General features: G+C 42.6%; 2 protein-coding genes across 2 annotated transcripts; both read right to left on the bottom strand.

The window, feature by feature from the left end:
* Positions 1 to 794: 794 nt before the first annotated feature.
* On the bottom strand, positions 795 to 9,833 carry RBFA (ribosome binding factor A). The gene is made up of 7 exons (XM_082046038.1): positions 9,636 to 9,833; positions 9,059 to 9,101; positions 8,215 to 8,391; positions 5,580 to 5,692; positions 4,511 to 4,595; positions 3,123 to 3,196; positions 795 to 1,503 (listed from the first exon to the last, which is right to left on the bottom strand). The coding sequence occupies exons 1-7, from the start codon at positions 9,743 to 9,745 to the stop codon at positions 1,113 to 1,115; spliced, it is 993 nt and encodes a 330-aa protein (XP_081902164.1). The 5' UTR covers positions 9,746 to 9,833; the 3' UTR covers positions 795 to 1,112.
* A 1,677-nt stretch (positions 9,834 to 11,510) lies between these two features.
* On the bottom strand, positions 11,511 to 15,705 carry LOC309437008 (putative 2-ketogluconate reductase; the record flags this gene model as incomplete). Its single annotated transcript, XM_082046830.1, has 5 exons — positions 11,511 to 11,741; positions 12,116 to 12,212; positions 12,729 to 12,907; positions 14,203 to 14,374; positions 15,324 to 15,705. The coding sequence occupies 5 exons, from the start codon at positions 15,703 to 15,705 to the stop codon at positions 11,588 to 11,590; spliced, it is 984 nt and encodes a 327-aa protein (XP_081902956.1). The 3' UTR covers positions 11,511 to 11,587.
* Positions 15,706 to 26,183: the final 10,478 nt, after the last annotated feature.

Genomic DNA, 26,183 nt, shown 5'->3' on the forward strand with positions numbered 1-26,183 from the left:
AACCTGTATCAAGAGGATTATTAAATAACCTACAATGATTTTCAGTGTGCTTTGCCAACCTGAACTCTTCCCTTCAACCTAAAAATCCTTTAGACTATTTTTTATAATCTAGAGCTTATACTCACTGTTTTTTAAATCTTTTTGAAAAACTAGAGCAACATACTACTGTGCACCTTCTCCTGCATTATCTTTCTTTACTTGCAGATTAATTAATGGAATTAAATGTACCTTATTTCTGGCAGAATTCCTTTTTACTACTTTGTTAGTAATAACTAAATTTTGAAGCTTCAGCCCTTCTGACTTTATATACTCATGCTACTATTTTTACTTGCTTTGAGCCAGAAAGCTTTATTCTCACTTTTTATATGATTCCCCACCCATTTCCACATCTCAAAACAGTTACTGAGGCATTTTTCCCTGCTGCTTTTTCTCCATCTTTGAGTTAATATATTTTTTCCATCACAGTCAATGCTTGGCCAAATTTTACCCAACAAATGAGCAGTTCTCCATTCTTTACTGGTTGCAGTTCCACTTGCACAACTGTAAAGTTCTGAATTCTAAAATAAATACATTTACTTTCTTTCAGGGTTGTAACTTTATTTGCCATAATTTCAATGAGTCTCACCTTCTTGTGGAAAGATTTGCCCCATTAACTAGGTCCTCTAGAGAGTACCCTGTCCTGGTCTTTGTGTGTTGAAGGCTGCTCTTTGAATGCCACTGTCATTATTATTAGAATAACAGACACCATCACTTCGTGATTATTTTATCCAGATCACTCAAAAAAAAAAAAAATCTACACAGAAACCACAATTTTATTGGAAATAACAGAACTGCAAGAAGTTTTAACTCAGTGGTGCACTATGTATGTTTTGCCATTACAAAACTGCACTCCGGTTGAAAGTCCTACAACTGCAGCAACTTAAAAGCTGCTTAAAAGAATGTCACAAGTAGCGTTTTTGTTCTTCTTACACACCTCGTGCTAGCAAACCTCTGCCCACATGGCAAACCTATTAGTTTGAAAGAGGAAGTGGTAAACAGGCTGTACAAAACTAAACTGTCTTTTTTTTTGGCTATTGGCAGCCTCCACTTTCAAGGGAGTGGCTTTTTTCACGTCATTTCAGTTTATCAGTAGACTGATTTAGAGTTACGCCACCATCTGCCTCCCATTTGTCTACCTCTTCCTGTAACTCATCCTCCAGCTCATAGTTCGACACTGATTCAGTGTTATCATCCCAGTAATCAGCTTCGTGTCTGTCCAGTAAGTATTTCTGTGGTGTAATGTCATCATCAGGAGGATTCTTTGTTTTCTTCTTTTTCATTTTCTTTTGAATCTTAGAAAGCTGCTGCTCACGCTCTTCTGTCCAGGCAATGCTTTGTATATCTCTTGAAACCTTCAGTCTTTTGTAGTCCATTATCTGCTTATTCAGCAGCTCATGATCAATGCCAAAGAGATTAGACCGCATGGGTGAATCTGAAGATTGAGTTGCTGAAGAGAAAAGTTCACTGTGGAAAGGAAAATAAACATTGTGAGATTTTTTTCCCCTGTGTATATTTTAAGGAGAAATGCTAATTTTGACAGCTTGAGTAACACGGAAATAAACTGCAGTTTTCAGTTTGACTTTATTAGCGCACTGTGTTCAGCATTGTACTCCCTATTGTTAAAAAGGAAGAGATACCACCATTCTTTGTGTCCAAGGACAGCCTGTGTCAACAGATTCAATGGGAGGAAGCCAATAAAGCAACTACATTCCAGATGAAACTGTCTGTTTCTGGGAAAAGGTGTGTGCAGGTAACAGGGTGAGCACTACACCTGGGAGCCCCAAGGACATCAGACTTCTCCCAGCTCTGCCAAGAAGCAAGAAGCAGCAGCCTGTGCCCAGAACACATCAGACAGGCATATGAATGGCAGCATATTGCACCTTAAGCTGGACTTAAGTATTTCCACAAGACACAAACAGAGGAAGATGTTAGGTGCTCTGTGGGGAAAGTCTGTCACAACAGTGATTCCCCAGGAAACTACTTCTGATTTGCACCTAATTAAGTTAAAGTTGAGACATTAAAGCACAAAAGGCATTTCCAGCAACAGACTGCAGCACACAAGTGCAAGGCTGTTGGCTTTGAGAGCACCCAGTCCACAAAATCATTATTGCAATAGATTGTTCAGCCCTATCCCTCAAAAGCCAAAAATCCCTCACAGAAAAATGCTAAATTAACTTATGGAGATTAATCAGTAAACTTGTGCTCATTTATAACAATTCAAACTTATATCACAAAAAAGCGACCAAGTAAAGGAACACTGGTAAATGTAAAGTTTTTATCCTCTGGAGGGACCAGCAAGAAACATCTATTACTACTGCAAAGCATTTTCTTTTTTAATTATCACAAACACATTGAGTTGTGAATTCTCAAAAATTCTAAAATGTTTCCCTCTTAAAAGTCTGCAAGTAACAAGTCTGATGACTATGTCACTCAGAGTACAGACATCAAACAGCTGATTTCTAAGACTGTGGTCTGGTATCACCTTATGGGTTAGTTGCCTCTGGAAGTGTATACACCATGCTGTTACAAGCAACAATTCAGTCATTCTCCACAGTTTAACAGAGGTCCAAATAGACTTTCCCTGTCCATATTTGCAAACCTGTCTGCAGCAAGGTACCTGTGCACAAGAACCAACAATAAAATAGCCTACGAAAATGTGTCTGCACTAAAACATGAAAGTAAACCAGAGCATATATAAGAAGAAATATTTTCCCTTAATTTAAATAAATGGGTGTAACATTGGTAAAGAAAGCTTAAGCCACAAAATAAAATGCTGTCCTCTACATTTAAGTTCTGGGATGACAACATATTAGTTTTTTTTCCTAGGCTATTCTGCAGCCTCTTCTGTTAACAAAAGGGCCCAACTAATCTCTTTAAAAGCCGAGATGCCTTTTCAGTAATGTCTTCCAAAATGTCTATCTCTTCTACTTTCTATTTCCTCATAAAACCATTTGCTGAACTCTGAGATAACAACAATGTACATATCTAATTAAAATATACTTTCTGTCATGTCAAATAGTACTCAATTTAAGTTGGCCAACAGAGACGAAAACACTTGTACAATTCTGATTCAAAAAACCGACCTGGAATCATTCCGAGATAATGTTTCTACTTCTTCTGGAGGTCCAAAATCAGCAATTGACAGTAATTCCTCAATCTATAAACACATGGACACAATACATATTAAAGGCACTGTATTAAATTTACTTTGTCCACACCTACACAAGAAACAGACAAATATCAAACAGGAAATATTTTATTTTCTACATATTTGGAATATTTAGCAAAACCATTTCAAAACAGCCTTTTCCTCCACTTACATGGAACTGCTTTTACTTCTTGCCTGGGAAGTTTGTGTCAAATAGCATATGTGATCCAGGGATTATTACAAATTTTTTTTGCCTAATGTACATTCTGAACAGTTGGCTAAGTATTGTGTGACATACATAATTTTTGTTTTACTTGGCTTTACTTAAGTCTTGCAAATACTTTTTCATAACATCCTTACACTGGGATTTTTTTCATTTCTTCCCCCTTTGCAAGTTTGTATTTCTACTGCATGTTAATATTGAGTTCCCAGCTCCCTTTTAGCATGTCACCTAACTAGTAAATGCTACAAATCTAGTATATCCAGTGCTTATAGACTATACCTAATTGTGAAAGTTTTATCTTATTTGAAATGTTTACTCCTACTTTTCTTTACATTGCTTCCCTTTGAATTCAACGTATTATTCTAGGAGCTGAATTGGATAGTACTTCTCCATCTTCCAATACTTAAAAATCAGGTTCAGCTATGTTATTTCAAGCTCTGTTATTCGAATCTGTGTATTACATAAATCTGATGATCTGTAATGTATGAAAATATGATCCAGCTAAGTGCTTCCCAGCGCTATTCACTGACAGAAGCTATTTATGGAGGGTTTTTACTTGTCTTGTGTGATTAACTTTCTTGGTGCCTATGAACTGAACTTGAAGATAACCCAGGGGTTTTCTTCTTCAAAAAGAGCACGTGGTCATTTAATAAAGTTTGAGAAACAGTGATTAATGGAACATGTTCCACAATAACAGACCTGAAAGGTAGGACCTGCAGGAATAAGTATCTGTAGCTCCATCTAGGTATGTTAATCAAGGAGTAATAGTAATGACAAGGTGCTTCCATAATCACTTGTTACTTCTTGTGTAGGATTTCTTGTGTTGATTTGGGGCAGTGTAATAACTAATATTAAGAAATTTCAGAAGTGTTTAGTTTATTTCTATTCTTGTGCTTTTTGTTGATGCTAGTGCAGGTGAAAAACATTTGCACTGTGGATCAGCATATTGCACTTCTAGAGAGTCTGAAATTCTTGTCAGCCCTTCCAGCTCTGCTAATACACACCACATGAGCCCGTAAGTCATTAACAGTAATTGACTGTAATAGTAACACATCAAGAATAAGGCACTTCAGGACGCTTGAGTCAAAGATTACAATTACCTCTTTTACGGCTGCAGCTTGTTTGTCTTTTACAAATACTATTGGGGGTACATTTCCTAGAATCTGCTGGCTCGTCAGGAGATACCTGGCAAAAACACAGCATCCGCCAGTATGAGTAACAGTACAGCACCTCCAGGACAGATAAAATATGTTAAAGTAGCTCCAGCAGTACTGCAAATCTAAGGATATGGTTTGCAAAACTTAGCCCGATGAGTATCCACTCAGGTTAGTGCTGAGCAATACGTCACTGCGGAATCCCAACTCTGAATGTGCAACAATACAAAAACTACTAGATGTAGATCAGACTGAGTATTAATGATATTAGATTTGTCTCCTATATACACAGGGTGGCTCAGGCCTTTCCCCACTTCCTTTGGCTTCCCTATCCCCTGGGGGATGGAGCCCTTGCAGCAGGACGAGTCCTACATGCTATCTGCAGGAGGGACTGGCAGGGCTCCCCTCGTCTTCTTCCCAGCCAACAACATTCCTTCTCAAAAAGTGGAAGGTGTTGGGAATAGAAGAGTGCATTGTGCTGCAGAAGGAATTACACAGTGTTAGGGAAATGGGGAAAGGAAATGGCTCTACAAGTATGCTTCAATGCCAGCTTCCCCATGGAAAGAAGTCCTGATCCTTCAACACACTGGCTGGACAGCAGAGCGTAAGCCAAGGAAAGAGGGAGAGACAAAATCTCTATGATATCCTGAAAACTCACTGGATCCGCTACCAAAAATGTTCAAAAGCATCACAACACAAGGTAGCATCCCGCCATTTATTTTTTGGTATCAGAAATACTTGTTGTAATTGTCAGTCGTCTTGTGCAACATCATATTCTGGCTTACTGCCGTGCACAGCATATCCAGCCCACCATCACTAGTACAATGAACACACAGCTGGTCTGACACGGGCATCATTCCCTGTGAGGTTCATCACAGAAGATGCTCTGACTCCAAATATCTAAAAACCTAAAACATCCTAACAGGTCAGATACAGATTATCAGAAATACTTAAGATACAGTACTAGTACATGGCTATGAACTTATAAAGTCGTCTGTTTATCGCATCGCAGTACCGTATACGTGGAGCACTCTTCCGCAGTACGCTCTCAACATAACTTTCTTCCTCCATAGTAGCAGCAGGATTCCAGTATATACGACATGCTGAAAAGTTTGATGCCAAGGACACCTGCAAGAAGACAGAAGTTTATTTAAAATGAGATATATACACACCATATACAACAAAGTTTCTAATTCATGAATAAGCATACAGTGACCCAAACTGGATATGTAAATTCTTAGGAGAATCTCTTTGTCCATCTCTGCTCTTCAGAACTAAAACTCAACCTCTATAAAGGCACCATGTAATTTAACACCAAATAAGATTTACATTCCATAACTGAAACGACTTTTTTTGATTTAAGCAAGTCAGTGCCTGATCTCCCCTTCAACTGTAATTAAATGGAGGAGAAGTCTGTCAGCATCTGTACGTTACTGACAGTGCTACATTTCATCAATGTGCTGGTGCTACCATCAAGAAAAGTCCAGAATAACAATTTACAGCATGCTGTTTGGAAAGTGTAAGTTTCCGCTAAAGAAGGACCTGTGACACTGCCTAGTTTGCTGTCACCCAGAGTTTGGTTTTAATATTGACAGAAAAAAGAACGCCCTCCATGCCACTGTAAGAGTCCCTCCAGGTCTAAAGCCTGCTGGGCACCTCCTGTGCCTGAACCTCTGGCTCACTAACAGATAATATCCATAGCTGTAATGTATGCAATTGAAAATGCACAGTGTGCAGGCGATGAAACACACATGAGATAGACTGACTATCTTCCTGAAGAATAAACTTCTGAAATACAAATTGGATTCTGAAAGACTTCACTAACTGTTATGCATCGCATCTAGCAGCACCTTAAAGAACAGTTTCTCACTAGGAGGGTACACTCTGCAAACTTCTAATAACCTCTCTGGCTCAACTGAAGGAAAGAGCTGAGGAAGAGGGAGGAGAAAGCATAAACTACTCATTGGAAGGCACAGTTCAGAGGTCATCTAGTCCAGAAACCAACAGGTGTCTATAGACATTAGCAGGAAAAGACAACTCCATCAGAGTATTCCCAGGAGTGAAAACTGCACCAAGAGTCTGCTGTTGACAGAGCTACTCTTTCATAGGCCAGAATGCACTGTCCCCAAAAACCAAAGCAGATACTGATTTTTCCATTTTTCTCACAAAACCTGCCACTCATTAAAAAAAAGCACCATTCACTAACCAGCTGTTTCTAACGCAGGATAAACCCTCCCTATCTCCCATGCTGAGTCTAATGTAAGCACCTAACCGACCCTATCTGATGCAAGCCATTTCTTCATCACCACTTGAGTAATGTTATTGAGTAGATAAAAGTTTGATGTATCAAGCCTGAAGCATGATTTTTATCTGTATTATTATTATTATTATGTAATTTTAACTTTTGATACCCCCCCCCAAAAAAAAAATCTGATGGATTGCAGAAAGCCTACTAGAAGATTTCTTTTGATAATGGAAGAAACTATATCAGACCAGAATCAGCTCATGACTAAATCAGAACTGAGTCTCAGCCACATCCCAGAGCAGCACAAACACCAAGCACCAGACAGTTATAATAAAATCTGCACTGTATTTGAAAGAAGGCTGTTTCTCTCCTTCTTCCATTTATAAGTTATTTCATTTACAGAAACATCTCCTGAAAGTGCTGTGGCTTGCCTACAACAGCCAGTATTTCTATGTGCAGACATGCCATCCGAGTTAGACAAGAAATCCTCAAAGCCCTGGAGAGAGAGAAAAAAATACTGTATAAAGGATATTGCACATATGGAGCCAAAAGATTAATCTTGCTCATGTAATTTTTATCACTTGCCTGAAAACAGAATGAATTCAGCTGGCAAAAACACATTTCAATCATAAATGACAAACTCCTTGTCACAGATGCAGCTATGAGGTGCATTTTTTTCCATATTTCTAACTAACAAAGCTAAGTCCATCAAGCTGTTTTCATTTAATCTTAACAACAGCAATTGTAGAAGGAAAAACTACAGACAACAAAGAATGCAGAGACTGTCTTAGTTCCTGAATCAGAGCTTTAACATCCCTTTCAAACCCATGAATTATGACCACACTAGCTACAATTAAGTACAAATTCCAATTCTTTCTGGAAGCTTGCTTGCCAACTCCATTTTCTAAGGCTTGCCCTTTTTTTTTGAACTAAGCTTATGCCCCACTTAGGTCCTCTACCTGTGTAATGATGATAGTGAGGGACAAAAAGACGTATCAACTCTCACACAGCTGCACAAAGAAAAGACTCTTGGAAAGACAGGTTTACATTGGTAAAACAAGGGCCCTCCTTCTGAAAAGACAAGGCAAATAGTGACAAATAGTGGCAAATAGTTTGAGTGACAGAAAAAAAAAAAAAAGCCATACCAGGATAATTACCATTTAGTTGGCCTAAGTTGCATTTGTATTATAGTGTCAAAGGTTTACTGAGCCATGTACAACAGTGGCAAAGTTTTCCTAGCACACCAGGTGAATCCAGCGCCTCATCTTGCTATGTCGTGCCACATCAGCTGCAATGCAGCAAAACTCCTCTTGCGCACAACACCAGGGGAGCTCCTTTGGGGCACCACGCCGACCTCAGGGCACAGTCAGGGGGGCTCAACACAAACTGTAGCTTTGGCACTTGCCTTGCAAATTTCCAGCTTGAGATCATAAAGTTCTTGATTAACTTCACAGGTACTCATCATCTCTGCCACAGCTTTATGGATAAGACCATTCAAGACTCTGCAGCGTATGTTATCTTCCTTCCTAGTTTTTGTCTGGTCATCATTCAGTACAGAGGCTATCTTGGTTGGTTTATACATCTAAAAAAAAACCCCAAAGCCACAAACAAAACCCAAACAAAAAAAACGCACAAAACACAAAAGGAAAAAAACCCATTAATCAGTAGTTACAAACTTGTATTAGGTAATTATGTACAGTTTTGTGCACTCCACTAAGTATGCTCTTAGAATACCATTACTGGAGCTATGAAGGCTTTGTATAGGTCTTATGTATCAGGTGTTTCCATAAAGAATATTTCTGTTCACAAAATCTTTCACCTTCATGTATTACAGTGAAGGTTTCTTAGTTATTTATTTTGTAGCAAGTTTTCTAAAATACAGCATGTATTAACTAGAAAGCATTGCTTGTTTGGAGAAAAAAAAATTGTTTTCTATAAAAGTAAAACTAAGCTGGTATACAGAAACTTTAATCTGGATCAGTTCTCTACTACGGGCTCAAGAGCATGCAAGAGAGGTGCTGGTGTGGATGAAAGATGAGCATAGAAGAGGAAAAGGCTGTGGGGAGCAGAACAGCTTCTGACAGCAACCCTGGTATGTCATAGTGAAATTGGAGCCCTAGTGTTCATTCACAAAATTCTGCTACATCTGCACCAGAAAAAGCTTTCCCCTAAGTTAGACACAACTGCAGAAGCACAAGCTTGTTCCTCCTGGCACAGCTAAACGCAACACCTCAGAAGCTTGCACTCACCATCTTAGATCCCAGGGTAGGGCTGTCATACCAAAACTTCTTTCTTTTGGAAAAAAGAAAGGGAAATCAGCTTTATATTTCAGCAGCTCAGAGCAACAATGTGTTGCCCGTGCAATTACAACGCCACCCCCCTGAAGGGACAAGGACAACACCCAGGTTTTCATGCCCGCGAGTGGGTTTCCCCAGAGGGGTCACAGGCTAGGAGGCGGTGGGGGAGCAGCGCTCCCACCCACGGCCGAAGCTGCGCGGGGAGTGGGGAAAGAACGACCCGAATGTTTCTTCAGAGACGGGTGTCACTTGGCGCAGCAACTGAAGCGCCGGTACCGGAGCCCCACGGGCACTGGAGGCGCCGCTCGCAGGGCGACCCGGGGCGGCCGTGCGGCTCTCCCCGGGCCGCCGGGCCCACGGGGCACCCCCAGCCCCGCACTCCTCGCACAGCTTCTCCGGCGCCTCGTCCCGGCCCGGGGTGCGGTTCCGTCGGCGGGGAGCACGCTCGCCAGGCCGCAGGCAGCCCCGCACCGCCGGAGGGAGGACGCGCCCGCCAGCTGCCCGGCCCGACCGAAGCCCCCGCACCTACTTGTTTTTGCGGAGCATTTTCTTCAGCAGGTGCCTGGTACCGCCCAGGGCGGCGGAGCTGCGCAGCGCCCGGCACCACGGCAGCACCGCCGCCGCCCGGGCGCCCCACATGCTGCCGCCGCGGCCCGGCCCGGCGCTGTGAACCTCCCCACGGCGGCCGCCCGGCCGTGCCGGCTCCCCCTCGCGGCGCGGCGGCCCGAGGCTGCAGCGCCCGGCGGTCACGGCGATGCTGGTGGGCGGCCCTGCCGGCCCGGGCGGGAAGCGGGGGCAGAGCTGCCCGGGCACAGGCGCAAGGGCGGACCCGCGGGGCTGGGGGACAGCTCGTAAACAGACACGGCCTCGCCCCGCGCAGGCAAAGCCGGGTGTTATAGTTAGCTGTATTTTGCTTTTGTAAACTGTATCCAAGATTCTTGCCTTATTTTGAAATTTCACAGACGGTATACCAGGTTTTATCTCTTAGTTTGAGAGTAGGGAACTAAAATTAGTTCTATTAGTTCTCAGTAAGTCCTTATCTTATCTTGAACAGAAAGGATGTGCATCCAAGAAACCTTGAGGATGTGCATCCAAGAAACCTGTGTATTTTATAATGAGTATAGGAATAGTGCGCATATGCAGTGACAAAAGGTGAAAAGTTCACAAGTGAAGAAGACTCCTTACTTCATCCTGAAGACCCCCTGAACGACCACCAGAAGACAATGCGCATGTTTAGAGTAGTTCCAAGGGGTTGCAACTGATATTGTGAAATAATGATGTAATCTGATGAATATGCAATACATATGTAGTAACCCTAATGAATATGTATGTAACCAAATTGTATAAATGTAGTGGAGTTCGAATCAGTGGTCGAAGCCAGCTTTGGGTAGGAACCCCTGGTTTCCCAGCGCTGAAATAAAAGCACCGCATATAACTACGTCCGTGGTTATGTGTTCTGTTTGCTAACACGGGCACAGGCTCTGTTAGTTGGTGAGTTATCTTGGAAGTGAAAATAAACACAGTTGATGCCTTCCCATGAAAAGGCCGCCCCAGCAAAGGCCTTGCAAGCTGTTCCCCAAGGACAAGCGCTGCTGCCGGGGCGGCAGGAGCAGCCGGGCGGACACGCTGACTGTGCTCTGCCCGGCCATGCGGTTCGGCGGCGGCACTAGAGCACGACGTAAATGTCCTTCAGTTTGGTGGTGTGCCCACGGGCCATTTTAAGAGCATGCAGGAAAAATAAAGTACACCAACACAAGACTATCGACTATGGACCAGTTCTGGGCCCCTCAGTTCAAGAAGGACAGGGAACTGCTGGAGAAGAGAGTCCAGCACAGGGTAACAAAGATGATGAAGGGAGTGGAGCATCTCCCTTATGAGGAAAGGCTGAGGGAGCTGGATCTCTTTAGCTTGGAGGAGACTGAGGGGTGACCTCATTAATGTTTATAAATATGTAAAGGGTGAGTGTCACGAGGATGGAGCCAGGCTTTTCTCGGTGACAACCAATGATAAGACAAGGGGCAACGAGTACAAACTGGAACACAGGAGGTTTCTCTTAAATATGAGAAGAAGCTTCTTCTCAGTGAGGGTAACAGAACACTGTAACAGGCTGCCCAGGGAGGCTGTGGAGGCTTTCTCTGGAGACATTCAAAACCCGCCTGGACGCCTTCCTGTGTAACCTAATCTAGGTGTTCCTGCTCCAGCAGGGGGATTGGACTAGATGATCTTTTGAGGTCCTTTCCAATCCCTAACATTCTGTGATTCTGTGAGATTATGTGACTCATGAGTCTTTCATTGAAGTTCATGACAAAACACTGCAGTTTTCCACACAGAATCACTTTTAGTTATTTAAATAATTTAAATCAATGCATTACACATGTTATCCATATAACACACATGGGATCATGACACAAGAGTGGTCAAATTACCATTTCCTCACATTGGGATAAACACTAAAGGCATCCACATTAAATGCAGGTGGCTTTACAGTAATACTTCATTAGGGATAGGAAGACCTCTAAGACCAGCTTCTATGCTTTCCGTCATGTTCTCCATCATAAGGCGACGTGTCTTTTTGGTGGCACTTGCAATGTGAGGAGTTATTATAACATTCTTCATATTTAACAAAGGGTGATCCCTGGGAAAGGAAAAGAAATACTGAGCTTGTCACTCACTGAGCTTTAATCTGTTACTCTGTCACCTGAAAGGAGCCATGAAAGTATTTAAAATAATAATTAAAAACTAATTGCATGACCTAAGCATACTCAGAGGAGTTCAAAATGCTGCCTGACTTGTGCGGTTTTTTATGCAACACTCCTCCAAATGAGTCAGTGTAGATTTTGTTTGGCTAGGAGGGAAGGATTTGAGACATGGTTTCAGAAGGACTAGTACACATACACCATGTACTCCTAGTAACAAAAATTATGTAACTTCCCACATGCTCACAAACTTGCACTTAGTCTAAACCATGCACATACACTTATTTGTATTTAACTTAAATACATGTTCTACCTTGGCAAAGGTTCAGGATGTGTCACATCCAGAGCAGCTGCCTTAATAACTTTGTTTTGAAGGGCTTCCACCAAAGCATCCTGATCCACAACCAGACCTAGGGTACAGTAAGAAGGACACTATTATTTTCATATTCTGTATTGTGCTCTCACCATCATTTTGGGCACGGTGGTCAGACAAACAGCAGGGCTAGCAATGTTCACAAAGCAGAAGCAGCAGCAGAGAGAGGGTGGTGAAGTGGGAGGAGGAAACTTGGGTACCTGCATTAGAGCTGGACAGTCAGGACTTTTAAAAGGAAATACGTAGTGCCAGACTTCAGGGTGGCCTGTGCCGCCCTGATGTATGTTAGCAACAACACTACACTAAATAAATAAAAAGCTTAAGTAGGAGATTATACATGGGATTCTAACACTCAAGCTCACTAACATTTTAGAGACCTACTTGCTCATAATTATGGAAATGCTTGAGTGTTTTGCTGATACATGACCACAGACATCTACATAATCTAGTAACTGGAGAATTTACTAAAAATTTCAGAGTGACAGACCCTGTATTAGGGTTGAGTTTTGCCAGGACTTTTTATGCCAGCAATTTTATTTGTTCTGCACCCTACCTCTGCTGATATTAATGAGAGTAGCTGTGGGTTTCATCAGCTCCAGCTCCCTCTTCCCAATCAGTTTGTGCGTCTGTGGAGTCAGGCTTACAGAAAGCAACACAAAATCTGACTGCTGGAGCAAATCATCTATCTTCTTACAGTAAATAGCTCCAACAGCACTTTCTTCTTCCTTGTTTCTGAGGGGAAAAATCCAAAATTAAACTCCAGTAGTAAGTAACCAGAAAAAGTTCAAATCACCATTAGAGAAAAGGTTTCTTAATTGTTTTCTTCACTCCATAGTGCAAAGCAGTTAGCCAAATATCTGACTGAAACTCAGTAAAGAAAATGTTGAGCTGTATCCCACAATGCCAAGTGGGATACAAATGTGCAATACCATACCTGTGGGGATGAAAAGCAAGAAGTGAGCATCATGTATATACACTGAATAAATAATACAATAAATGCATGTGTGTCACAGCCTCTGGTTGTAATGGGGATTCTTTTCCGATCCAAAAGCAAGACTGATGTTTGACATGAATTCCCTTCCCTGTGAAAAGTAGCTCATCTGAAAATTACTGAGGAAACCCACAAGACAGGGCTGGGGTCAAATGTTCAAACATTTTTGCCACCAGCAGGCTGCTCACTCTGTGCATCAGCACTGGTTCACAGAAACCACACGCTGCTGGACCTCCGCTGCATTCCATCCATGCAAGGACAAGGCTGGGTTAGGTACTGCCCAGCTCCCATCAGATTCCCACAAAAGAAAAGGATGGAATAGGCGTGATGGGAGTCATGGCATATGTGAAGGGCACATACATCTCATCTAGAAAAGAGCAAACAGTCTCACAAGTCCAGCTCTGCATTGTCAGCTGGGTCTGACACACCTAAGTCACAGGAGTTATGTCCTCCCTGGCTATTTATCCTGTCATCAGTCTATGGCAATGTCACCAACATGACAGGAATGCCCAGGGAGCCCTAACTCACAGGGAGACCAGTGAGATGTATTCCTGCCATTTTTTCATTTGTTTCTGTATAAACTGGGAAATTAATGAACATCTTGAAGCAAGTCTATGTACTTTTCCACTTGAAGAGCCAATAATAAGGCAGTGACTTACTGTCATTGCCCTGAGGGCACCACCAGCCCTGGCTGTCCCTGGCCAGCCCCCCAGGGCTTCCCCACATCCCAAAGCACCATGGCAACTCCCCTCAGGGCCACTAGCCCCTGCCCCAGTAATGCCGGGCTCCAGCTCCCTCCAGCCCTGGCCTGGCCTCCGCCCTGCCCTGTCACCATGAGCTCACCTGATGATTTGGACTTTTGGGTGAGCCTGGCCACAATCTGTGGCCCTCACTGCTTGTTGGCACAATATTTAGTAACAATAGTGCAGCGAGCACATTGTCCTATCCTAACATGGAGAGAACAGGAGATCAGTTTGACAGTGAAAGGTACAAATAATGTTTAAAAGCAGTTACAAAATAGACTTTCCAGCTTTACCTCTGATTCCTGTTGTGGTACAAAATCTTCATTTCAAAGGCTTTGGCTCTCTCAGCCACTTTGTAGCCAATGGTGCCCATTCCCACAATCCCCAAGGTTGCTCCAGAAACCTCAGCCCCCAGCCAGTCAGCAGGGAAATACTCTGTGTTGGGCGAGACTGCCATCTGATAGCCTTGCAGAAGGGAAAAGAAGGAAAAATGTCATGTAAAGGATGTCCTGGTGTCTGGTTACTTTTTTCCCACTTTTTATCATAAGGCAGAAGCAGAGGAGCAGTAACATGATGTTGTTTTGTTTCTGGACAAGAAGTGAATAGTGCTGCACTGTCAACATGACTTCTGACATTGATCTCTTGCTTAGGATAGAAACATATCCAGCCCCTCTTCAGCAGACAAGGTAAGACCAAAGCAGCAGCCTCCCTTCAATGTATATCACATGCCTGCCCATTGTCTCTCTCTGCCTGCAGTACAGATTGTTGTATCATTGAAATGCATCTCAGTACACAGCTTCTTATCATGGTGGTTCCTCAGCAGGGCCAATGAAACTGACAGTGCCATGGATGTCACCTACATTGCAAATACCAAATAGTGCAACTGATGAATCTGTTGTGGTATCATCAAGACTTTCAGCAAGGCCAAAATATGATTTGCAGCTATCTTGAGGATACACCAAAGTTGGCACAGAAAAGAAACACAGGCCATGGTGGACAGACTTCTGGACAGCTTGTTCATAATGGACTTAGATATGTGTCAGCTTGGCAAAGAAAGGCTTCAAACCTCCTTGAAAATATCTCCTTTTATTCCCCTTCTACCAAAACCTGAAAAGCAAGACTGCAGTGAACAAGTAGAATGATTGAGTGGCTATGGGCTGAGGGGGAAGAGGCCTGAATTTAGGGCTGCCTGAAGAAGGAACACAACTACCTTACTGATACACCTGTTTGGAAATGGTTTGTACTCTGTGCAAGTTACTGTCAACATGACAGATTTGTCTTAACTTTTACTCATCCCTATATTTTCCTGTATTCTTACTTTTAAGCTTACCTTTGCAGCAGCACACACTTTCTAACTGCATGTTTTGAAGAGTCACCTTTTCTATGAAAGGACTAAGAGCATTTCAGCTATTACCTTCCACAAGCCTCCTGGAAGATGCCAGCATCAAAGCCATCCCAAAGTCTGCAGTGTCAGTGGAAACAGCAAATGGAGTGTTGGACACTTTCACACCATAGCTGGAGAGGAGTTTCAGGTCCAAGTGATCTATTCCCACTCCAGCGCTTGCAACTATCTTCAAGTTAGGCAAACTCTGTAGCAGCCCTTCATTAATAACTGGTTTGTGATACCACATATAAATAGCTCTGATATTTCCACTGAGAAATTCCTTGTTTTCAAGATACTCTTTCATGGTGATGAGTTGAAAATGTTTCTTCAGAAATTCAACATGGTCTTCATATACTCCACGCTTCCCTCCTATACTGTCAATGAGCACATAAGGCAGTTCCTGACCCTCCATGCCCTACAAAAGCAATGAGAAACCAAAAGGACATATCCTTAAGTGACACATAATACCTTTTTTTAAAAAAAAAAAACAACAGGAATTGATTGGATCCATTACACACTATTTTCCCACTTGATGACAGAGTTGGCTGAAGATATTCACTCCCACATGCAGAACTCTTTTTGTGTCCTTCCTGTGCGCTTAAGAAGGATGTTCAAGTTTCATATAGTCTTATTAGTAAGACAAGAAAACTGTTTCTGGCATAACAGCTACGCTAACACTTAAACAAAGAGTCACCTGATGTTACTCCCATTAAGTATTCAATATTTCTTGATTTAAGAATGTGACCATGTGAGTAGTGTCTTTTAGTCCCCAAGTTCTGCCTTTGCTACCTAGGCAGCCACATTAAGTAATGAGCATGAATGAGATTATCTCAGGAAAGGCATTGTTTAATATAACAGGGCTATAATTTGTCAACTATGGACTTCGGAGTTACCAACTTACTTTCTGCACATAACTTAACCCCTTTTTTTCCTTGGTGTTCTTCAGCATCCTGACAACTCTTCACTCTGCCAACTCGGTAATGAATCAAGTCTGTTATTTCAGGTTAAAGACAAGAGACCCACATGCTCCTCACACCCACTCAGGAAACACAGCCAGAGGTACAGAAAAGACAAATGCATATTGGGCCTGACACCAGCTGGCAGTACTTTTTTCCTGGCTGAGCACAGACAGGATCCCCAGCTCCAGGGCTGCTGGAATAAAACACCACTGCTTGGCAGGACCCACGCTCCCCTCTCCTCCCCCAAATCTCCAGCCGCTCGAGCGCGGTGTCAGCACTGCTTTGCCAGGCTTAGGCCCGGTTGAGCCCTTTCTGAAGGCGTTTGTAGTTCCCGGCGAGCCTGCAGCTGGGACTGGAGAGAGGAAGGAGCTGGACAGGCGGCCGCAGGGCGCGGCCCGGCCGTGAAGGACGGCAGGGAGCGGGCGAGCTGCTCTCTCGATCCAGCTCTCGACCAGGGCGGGCCGTCGGGCGGGGCGCGGAGACCCCCAGGAGATCTCCATGCTCCGCACGCCCGCTCCTACCGACGGTACTGCCGACCGCTCTTTTGAGCCAGGGCTGCGGCGGGGGAACAGCGGCCATCGTCAGGCAGCGGCGCTCCGGGTGCCCCGGGCCAGGGGTTTCGCGGCGCCGCACGCAGCACTCACCCGCTCCGGCTCCGCTCGCTGCCACCGCGCCCCAGCCGGGCCGTGGGAGGGTGAGGGTTTAGGCGAGGGCGGAGCGCGGCCGCCCCACGCTGGCACCGCGCCGGCCACCCAAGGGGAGGCTGCCCGGTCCCCCGCCCCCGCCGCCCAGCTGCCTGCGGCCGCCCGCAAACGTGCTGCCGCGGGCCGGCGGCTGCGGGGAAGGGGCGGGAGAGGAGGTGCCGGGGCGGCAGGCGGTCTGCCCCGAACTGGGGGAGCCGAGAGAGAGCAACAGGTGTTCACAAAAAAGTGTGTGTTTTTTAATGGCCTGGTGTCTCTGTTGGTCCGGACAGGTGCTCAGTCTCTTATCCCGGCTACGGGCACTCCTGTGCCTATCCCACCTGAGACACACGTGAAAATTTTCCAGACACGTTTCCTTGGGCTGTAAACCTCTGGTGATGGAGGTGGCCAAGTACAGATCCAGTACTCTGTTCACTAAAGCTGTGCTGGAGCCACCCCCCTTGCTGTGCAGGAGTTAAGCAGCCACTCGCAGGGTGCCGGGAAACACGGCTGCTGTTTTGGGCACCACGGATCTCTCTCCTTCCATGCTACGAAAAATCAGCAATTGCACACTGCTGCATCTCTCCTAACCGCTGCATCTCTCCTGACTGCTGCAGTGCTTTGCAGAGAACACATTACAGACTTACGTCCTCTTGGATTGTTCCAAACACATTTTGGTATGCTGAACATTAAGGCAGTCAACACCAAATCCTCTATAAAATTACTAATTAAAAGATGAAGTGTAATAAAATGTTGCAATAATTATACAAAAACATAAATTGCTCTTGTTATCCTGGTGATGAATTTTTAGTATCATTTGCTTACGTGGATTTCAAGTTCAGACAGTTAAACTTTAAAGCAAAAATTCATTAATTAGCAAGATGAAGTTAGAGCATATTAACTCGATTCTTAGTTAAGTCTACTTGAATTTTCTTCTAAAAAAAAAAAAAAAAAGGCAACAAACCCTAAAATGCTTACACATTCCCTGTTTCACATCACCTGCTTCCAAGTTTGCTGATAAGACATAATGGGTGATCTTTTAACCTACTGCTCACCTTACTCTGTCTGAGATCAAAAGTCCATTGTAAAGCTGCTCTCAAAGACACAAGTCATTCTCACTATGAATTGAGAAAGGACGTCTGCCACATTTTATTAGTGAAGGTAAAAAACCAATTTTTGAATGACAACATGGTAGTTTTTCCCCCTGTATATCAAATGAACAAATTCGAGTGAAAAAAATGAAGGAGCAATTAGTCAGAGGAGAAAAAAATAATCAAAAGAATGTTATTCTTTTTTAAGCAAAAATCCAGGACATACCTATCAAATGTAAAGAAAATGGATGTGTTATGGGATTAGATGTGGAGAGAATCACATGGCTTCAAAGCTTTTTTGTGTAACTTAAAGACTGTTGGGGTGAGTCCAGAGGAGGGCCATGAAGATGATGAGAGAGTTGGAACATGTCTCCTATGAAGACAGGCTGAGACAGTTGGGCTTGTTCAGCCTGTTCAGCCTGGAGAGGAGAAGGCTCCAAGGAGACCTTCTAGCAGCCTTCCAGTACCTAAAGGGGACCTGCAAGAAAGATGGAGAGGGACTTTTACACGGGCATGTAGTGACAGGACAAGTGGTAATGGCTTTAAACTGAAAGAGGGTAGATTTATATCAGATATAAGGAAGAAATTATTCACCATGATGGTGGTGAGGCCCTGGGCCAGGTTTCCCAGAGAAACTGTGGGTGCCCCATCCCTGGAAGTGTTTAAGGCCAGGCTGGATGAGGCTTTGAGCAATCTGGTCTAGTGGAAGGTATCCCTGCCCATCGCAAGGGGGTTGGAAAAAGATGATAGTTAAGATCCTTTCCAACCCAAACCATTCTATGATCTGATTTTCAAGTTATGGTTCGGGAGCTGATATATACCTACAGGAGATATACCTTTATGTGAGATATATCTGTATATCAACATACATGACAGAACAGATCAGGAAGCCATTTACATTTTGAGTGATTGAAGAGCTGTTGGAACTACTAGGACACGTCACAGAGTAAAGTGTGGGCAGCTACCAATCCACCATTACCGTAAGCTAAGTCTGTTTAAGGTAAAATGAGAGTGCTCTACCATGTTCTAAGCAGATTTAATTTGTGGAGTACCTTACAGACCTCCATGTAGTGTATTAAGCTGAATTACAGTGTGTTGCAATGTGCTGTTAGTTTTCTATTATGGATAAGGGTCTATTATACCAGCAAAGTTCTCTGAAATTAATAGTGTCTGTGGGTATGGGAAGAGAAGTATTGCACAGTCTGTGAACTTCATTCCTGTTATTAAATATTGCCATTGTTGTCCGTGTAATACTGCAGAGCAAGCTGATGCCTGAAGGGTTAGTAAGGTGATTGGGTAATAATTGTTTCTTAGGATTAGACTTTTGAAGTATTGTGTTAGCCTGAAAGACTTCGGGTTTTGTTTGTTGGTCAAAATGTTTCAAATAAATCTGAATCAACCAAGTGAACTGTAATGGATCATCTCTTTGCTCATGTGGCCACTAAATTTTTTGATTCAGTTTTAGTAATCTTCAGATTGGCTGTATTGTGTTTTCCAAGCACAATTTAAGTTGAATAGCAGAGATGGGAAACAGCATCTAGTAAGCACAGGAAGGTTTCCTTAACTGTATGTTGGTTAATTTTATATTATTCAATAAATATGTATAGATTAAGAAAAGGCAGGAAACAAAGGGCCATTTTTCGCAATGTAGTTTGAAAAGAGAGGTAGGTGCTTCCTGAAGACATTTTGGGAAGCTGTCCTTCAAGTGATGATTTCCAGACTGTGGAATGCCAAGTCTTTAGGTGTTGTGTGTGAATCAAACCATCACTCCAATGACTCACAGGTATCCTGTTGTCTAGTGCTGTGTCTTCCTGTCTAAATCAACCCACCATCAGGGAGGACTTCTGTAAGTAATCAGCCCAGATTCTTGAAATATCTGCAAAAGCAGAAGTAAAACTCCAAGTAAATGCCAAGCATATTCTATTGTTTTACATAGAAGTTAAATGAAATACTGTATCTGATTTTATGTTTGCAGCTGCATGTCTGGAGACAAGTTTGCATATGCAAAACCTTGTGGTTTTTTCAGTTTTAGGATATTGATTTAATAAAAGGTATTTTTTCTCTGCTATTTTAGCTTCTTGTAGCTTTGTTTTCAGCTCCGTAATTTATTGCTTAGCCTATTATTTTGAAAGTATAAACTTAACTTATTTTTATCAGGATCATACAGGTGACATGAAAGGCATACTGGGTGCCTGTACCTCAGAGAACAGGGAGGTACATGGGACAGTCTTGAATTTCTTGCCAGCCAACTTGCTGCTTCTGAAAAGCTGCAATGTCTTATCTCCCTGAGCTGCAAAAGTTGGTAACATCATCATATGTTAAACTGGTGGATGGAAGTGTCTTTTGGCAAGCACCAGTGACCACCTCCTGCAAGAAAAAGGAAGCAGAAATGGCTCTGTAAAGATGCATGAGACCACAGGCAAAATCCTAGCTGCCCTTAATGGCAACTTTGGTATAAGTTTTACTGATAGATTAAATATCATACTATTCATGAAGTCATACTACATAATAAAATGCATAGCACTGCCACTTTGAGTTGTGTATGAGTTTATTTGTCTTTTGAACTTACACTAAGACAACACAGAGTACATAAAGATAACTGAGAAGACAAAGAACTGTTTCCTACAAATCTTTAGTGAGGTGGATAAGCACTCTTCTATTTAAAGAGAGAATTTTCCTGTGGAATTTAAATGATTAATTGTAATAAAGGGGCTATTTCTAGTGGAGGAAAGCCATGGTAGTGAAGTTCCCTCTTACATCTTGTTTCAGATATAATTATTCTTGCAAATGTCCAGAAGCAGTGATAGAAAAGAAAATGTATATATTTGGATTTTAATGCTGTGTGTGTTTTTACAGACTTTGTGTTCCCACCAATTTACAGAATGATGCTGGAGGCTCAGAGGGCTCTAAGTGTTCTTCCATATATTTGCACAAAGTTAAAAATACGGAGGTAGACTGCACATAAATTTGGTAATACAAACATAGTAACATGTTCATCTTGAAGACTATTTTTGCTTAGTGCTAGTATTTTAAATTGTCTTTGAAAATCCCATCTGCTTTGAATAAGTGATTCTGAGTATGCTTCTGAAAACTGACTTTAGCCTCAGCATTTTGAGTCTCAGAAGCTAGTTTAAATGGAGATTGCATATGGAAAGTCAATATTATTTCTAGCCAGGTAGCTTACTTTGTTGTTTTTGATAGCTAAAAGCATAGTAATGAAGTGAATTATGTAATCTAAAGTGACATTTTCTTTAGGACTAGGGAGACTAGCAAGAAGTGTGTTGGTAATCAGAATTTGTTTTTCCTAGAGCTACCTGAAGCCTGCATGCATCTATCTATGGTTGGAAGTGAAAAGTAATGTATTCCTCCAATACCAGGAAATTAAAATGTCAAAATTGGTTTTTAATGGCACATGAAACCAAGGCATAGCTTTCCATGCCCAATTGGAATAGGTTTTTTTCTAACAGGGAAAACATGAGAATAAAAACCTCCAGAGCTGATGGGGGGAAAGAGAATAATAAAAAGAAAGCTTTTGCTCATCAGCTAGGGAGCACTTCATTGGGTATGAGGAGACCATTAAGAGCTGCTAGTGTGTTTTCAACTGCTTCCTCTGTTATCATGTAGGTGGCCTTGCCTGTTTTAATGCCCAGGTGAGGCACTATAATGACATTCTTTAATTTTAACAATGTATGATCTGGAAGAAAGGAAAAAAGAGATTGTCAAGTTACCTGTTGTCATTCGGCTAAATAAAGAGTCCTACTTTGGCTTTTGCACGGTATTTAAATATAAATATACAAGTCCCACTGACATCCAAATAATCTGATCACCCATGTTCAAGTAATTTTGGACATTAAAAAGACATGTTAAGAGTTTACACTGTGTTCTTTTTTCCAGAAGCAGGCTTTTGCCATTAGGCAGCAATTTGAGCTATGTCTGAAGAGGGGATTAAACCCTTCTGACACATTAGCCCTACACAATGGTCTCAGCTGCAGTTATGCAACTCAAATAATGGACAGTGATGTCCTGGCACTTAGACTAAGCAAAACCAAACTGCCCCAACTCAAAATGCATCCAGCACAGTCAAATGCCTGAGGCACCATTCTGGTAGAGGTGTCTTCTTACAGAAGCTCGGTAGCCTCTTGGCCCGCGGTGCTTCAGCCCTGGATTTGGGAAACAAGCCTGTGGGGATGGAAACCTCGGGGCAATGTAGCAGGTTTAAGGAGGGATGACTCAAGCAGCTTGCACCTATTCATGGCAAGTTGCACCTTCAGATAAAGCAATTTGTAAGTGAAGCCTGCTGCACCTTCACATGGTGATTCCATGGTGGCGGTTTGATACTCGAGACACCTCCTGCTGTCTCCTGGCCCCCAGGCTGCCCTTTGGCCTGCTATCAGCCGCCACATCTGGGCTGCCTCCCATTCCTATTCATGGCACTTTTCCCCAAACTCCTGCCTCTTCCAGACCCCTGCCTGCTGCAGGGATGCTCCTGCCTCCTGCTGGGTTTTCCCCATGCTCCTGACCAACAAGCAGAGATGGCAACCTGGACAGTGGTTCTGGGTAGGTGACATCCAAAGCTGCAGAGACCTGGTAGCACCGGTCTGCAGAGCTGTCACCAGCACCTCCTGGTAAACTACTGCACCTGGTTTGGAATAAGAGTCTCTCTGAGTGCCATTTGCAGATAATGATCTGGGAGTGAAAAAAAAAAAGAAAAAAAAAAGAAAAAAAAAAGAAAAAACAAAAAGAAGGGGGAGAGAGAGGAGTTTTTGCTGTGCCTGAGCTGTCCTCAGTGTACACACCAGCTGTGCAGTGGGCGCAGTATAGTGCTGCTGGTAACGCAGCAGGAGCTGGCTCAGTCCTTCTCCTCAGGCCACTCAATGGCACCTCAGACAATCTCAATGACAGTAGCTGTGGGTTCCATCAGCTCCATTTCTCTTTTCCCCTTTTCCCAATCAGACCACTGAAGCAAGTTGTCTATATTTTTGTAGTAAGCGGCGCTGAAAGCTTGCTCCTCTTGCTCTTCCCTAGTGGGGAAAAGAGGGATCACGCTGTATTTCAGGGCATCAGTCATTAAAATATTTTCTTCAATGATGCCACTGGTATACAAACTAAAGGATCTGATTGTCACATTCACATAGCAAACAGCTGGTAAACAAATGTGAATTCAGTCTCGGCTGACTGTTTAGGTCCTTCTGGAAGGCTTCAGGCCCTACAGCAGGGGTTGGATTTCGTGCTTGCCTCTCAGTCACTGAAGTGCAGGGTTCAGGAGCTTCTTTTAAAGTCTGCAAGTGGACTAAGGCTAGGCACTGCAACAGACGGCAGCACATGGTCCATTCTCCAGGACCCCCTGTGGGGAAGGTGTGTCGCGGTTGAGACGGACAAACGACATAGACCAAGTTCTTCCAGGATGAAAGTAGTAGATGCCATTTATTGCCACAAGGGCATTTTTATACAGTTTTACCAATTCATGTGTCTCTTCATTATTGGTTACAGGTTACAGCAGTAACATCTCATTGGCTATTTTTGCTATCATCAATGTTACTCTTTTACTCCCTTCTCTCTCACGGGTACATCCTTAACATCTCCGGATACTCCTTTACTCCCATCTCTCTCATGAGTAGGCCTTAATATCTTCAAGGCTGATTTCTGTTCCCATGTCCCCTGTCAGGGAATCCACGGACCCACCGTTGTCCCCCACAAAGGTGTCCCTCACAGTAATGGCTCAAACCAGAGAGGCAGTATTCACCAGAACTCATCCATGTGAGCCCTGAGCGTACCAGTGGTCCCCATCCTCTGGGCATCCTACAGTAAGCCTGTCATTTTTTTGATGAGTGGGATCAGCAAGGCAGCTCTTTGGCAAGCTCCTGGCTGCCCCAGGACTTTCACAAAATAAAGTGTTCCACACAGAATGTTACCAAAGTAGAGAGAGGTTTTCAGTTTGAACTTTTCACAATAAAAAAAGAATACTTGCCATTTCTCCTGCTCTTTGTAAATTTAGCTGCCTGAACATTGAGAACTAAAGAATCTCCTGATTGCAAGAGAATGGCTTTGAATTATCTCCTCCTTAATCCAGAAATAAAGAAAGAAGTTACACTAAGAAAATACCTTCATTGTAATTTTGGACCACATGTCTCCTAGCACGTGCATTTCATTGTTTTCTTTCAGTGTCCAGTTCAACAACCACAGATTAAGTGGGTAAAGAACAGACTGGAACTATAGCCAGTTTTGCAACATGCAGAGTGCATCTTGCTTCAGTACATAAGCTTGAAGGGTAAATGTACTTTAAGTAAGCAGGTTTTTAATTTCTGTTGCACTCTACATCAATTATTCATCATAGAACTCTTACATAAATATTAAAGACTGAAAAATATTAAACAGAGGGACTTAGTAATGATACGCAGAAAAGGATTTGTGCCTTATTTTCTCTTTTTTTGTGGCTTATGAAATTCTGAAAAGACCTTAAGAAAGGTGTTCACTAGTACTTTTTATTAAATATGAGTTTGTTCAGCTGTTTTTATATTTTATGAAGTAACAGGAATGCCAAGCAAGGCTAGAAATTTCTGACCTCATCCACCGCTGTGTTTTGGTTAGGGCTAGCTAGAGCAGTAACCCTCCTTCTGCAGTCTGCATATGGAGAAAAGTTGCCTCAGGATATTTCATGGCTTATAGCTGTAAACATTTGTTCTGCTTGTTGGCTGCAACTTTCCTGATTGCAATGGCCTCAAGTTGTATGTGGCGATCTTGCTCACCTTTACACTGAAGAGCCTCTGTGCTGGATCTCTAACAAGGATCAGATTCCCAGACACAGAAGTTAAGAGAGGCTAGATCTAAAGGGTGAAATCCAGTTAAATACTTGGCAGAATTCCTACTGGTTTGAAGAGAAACAAGGTTTTCTCAAGAACAGTGCTCAAGCTAATCAGTTCTCATATCGTGCCAAGTATGTTTCCTAGTTCTGCAGTCATTCAGAGTTTCAACAAGATCATTTCTGAACTTAAAAATATGGGAAAAAAATAAACAAAAGGTAGAGTTAAGTCTCACTTTAATAAGATATGATAACAATAAAAAAGGTATAAGCTTGATTTTCCTTTTTCTTTTCACATCTCCAGGAAACCTTGGAATTTCTAATATAAAACCTAAATTATGTTTCCAAGTGTTTAATCACCAATTAAATCCTTACAACACTGATTCGAGGGAACTGGTGTTTTGTGTTTTTTTTTCCCTTCAGTTTTAATCTTGGCCCTATTCCCTTATTTCTTGCTATATTCCTGATGTAAATCCTTGAAAAGGAAATACTGACTATCTAAAAAAGAATTTGTGCCGTAATTGGGTCAAAACATATCTTTACCTCCATGTCCTGTTGTGGTACAAAATGTTCATTTCAAGTGTTTTGGCTCTCAGAGCAATCTTACACCCAATGCTGCCCATGCCAATGATCCTCAGAGTTGCTGCAGTAACTTAAACTCCCAGAAAATTGGCTTCACATTACTCCATACCTGAAGAAATTGCAACATGATAGCCTGCACTTATTAGTCTGCTAACAAGGTGACAGGCTTCTGATTTTTCAGTGTTCTGATATCATCAGCTCTTCTAAAACATAAGCAAAATATTATTAAAGTAACAAAAGATGCCTCAGGATAAAGCTCAGCCACACTAGGGCAGAGCTATCAGAAATGCCACCAAGGATAGGTTTTATAGATAGGAACAAGAACTTAATCTCCCCTTTAACCTGTCTCCTTCCGAGGTACAAATGGATTAAGGGGAGACAAGCCTCCCTTGAGTTTCTATGAATCCTGTGGTAGAGCTGGCAAATCAAAGGTGGGTAAATTTAACAGGATAAATCTCAAGGATCTTTTCCTGAAGCAGAAAGCATTCTAACCAAGCCAAGGGAAATGGCAGGAAAAAATTGTGGAAGAAACTAGAAAGGATGCTACCAGCAGAAACAGGAGCAGACTGGCCTGTTGCTATCTAATGCTCTTTAAACTTCCTTATTCTGCACCAATCCATTTCAGCCTCTGAGAATATGCCTCTGTCAGCCCCAGCTTTCAGCATATAGCTTTATTCTGCCTCACTGTTGCCTCCCACACTCCAATTTCTGCAGCAATCATCTGATCTTCGGCATCCCCCACTTTTGGTCAATAACACTGTATGTACCATTACCACATC

The sequence above is a fragment of the Streptopelia decaocto genome, assembly GCF_964273445.1.
Source record: "Streptopelia decaocto genome assembly, chromosome: 2".
NCBI classification, from domain to species: domain Eukaryota; kingdom Metazoa; phylum Chordata; class Aves; order Columbiformes; family Columbidae; genus Streptopelia; species Streptopelia decaocto.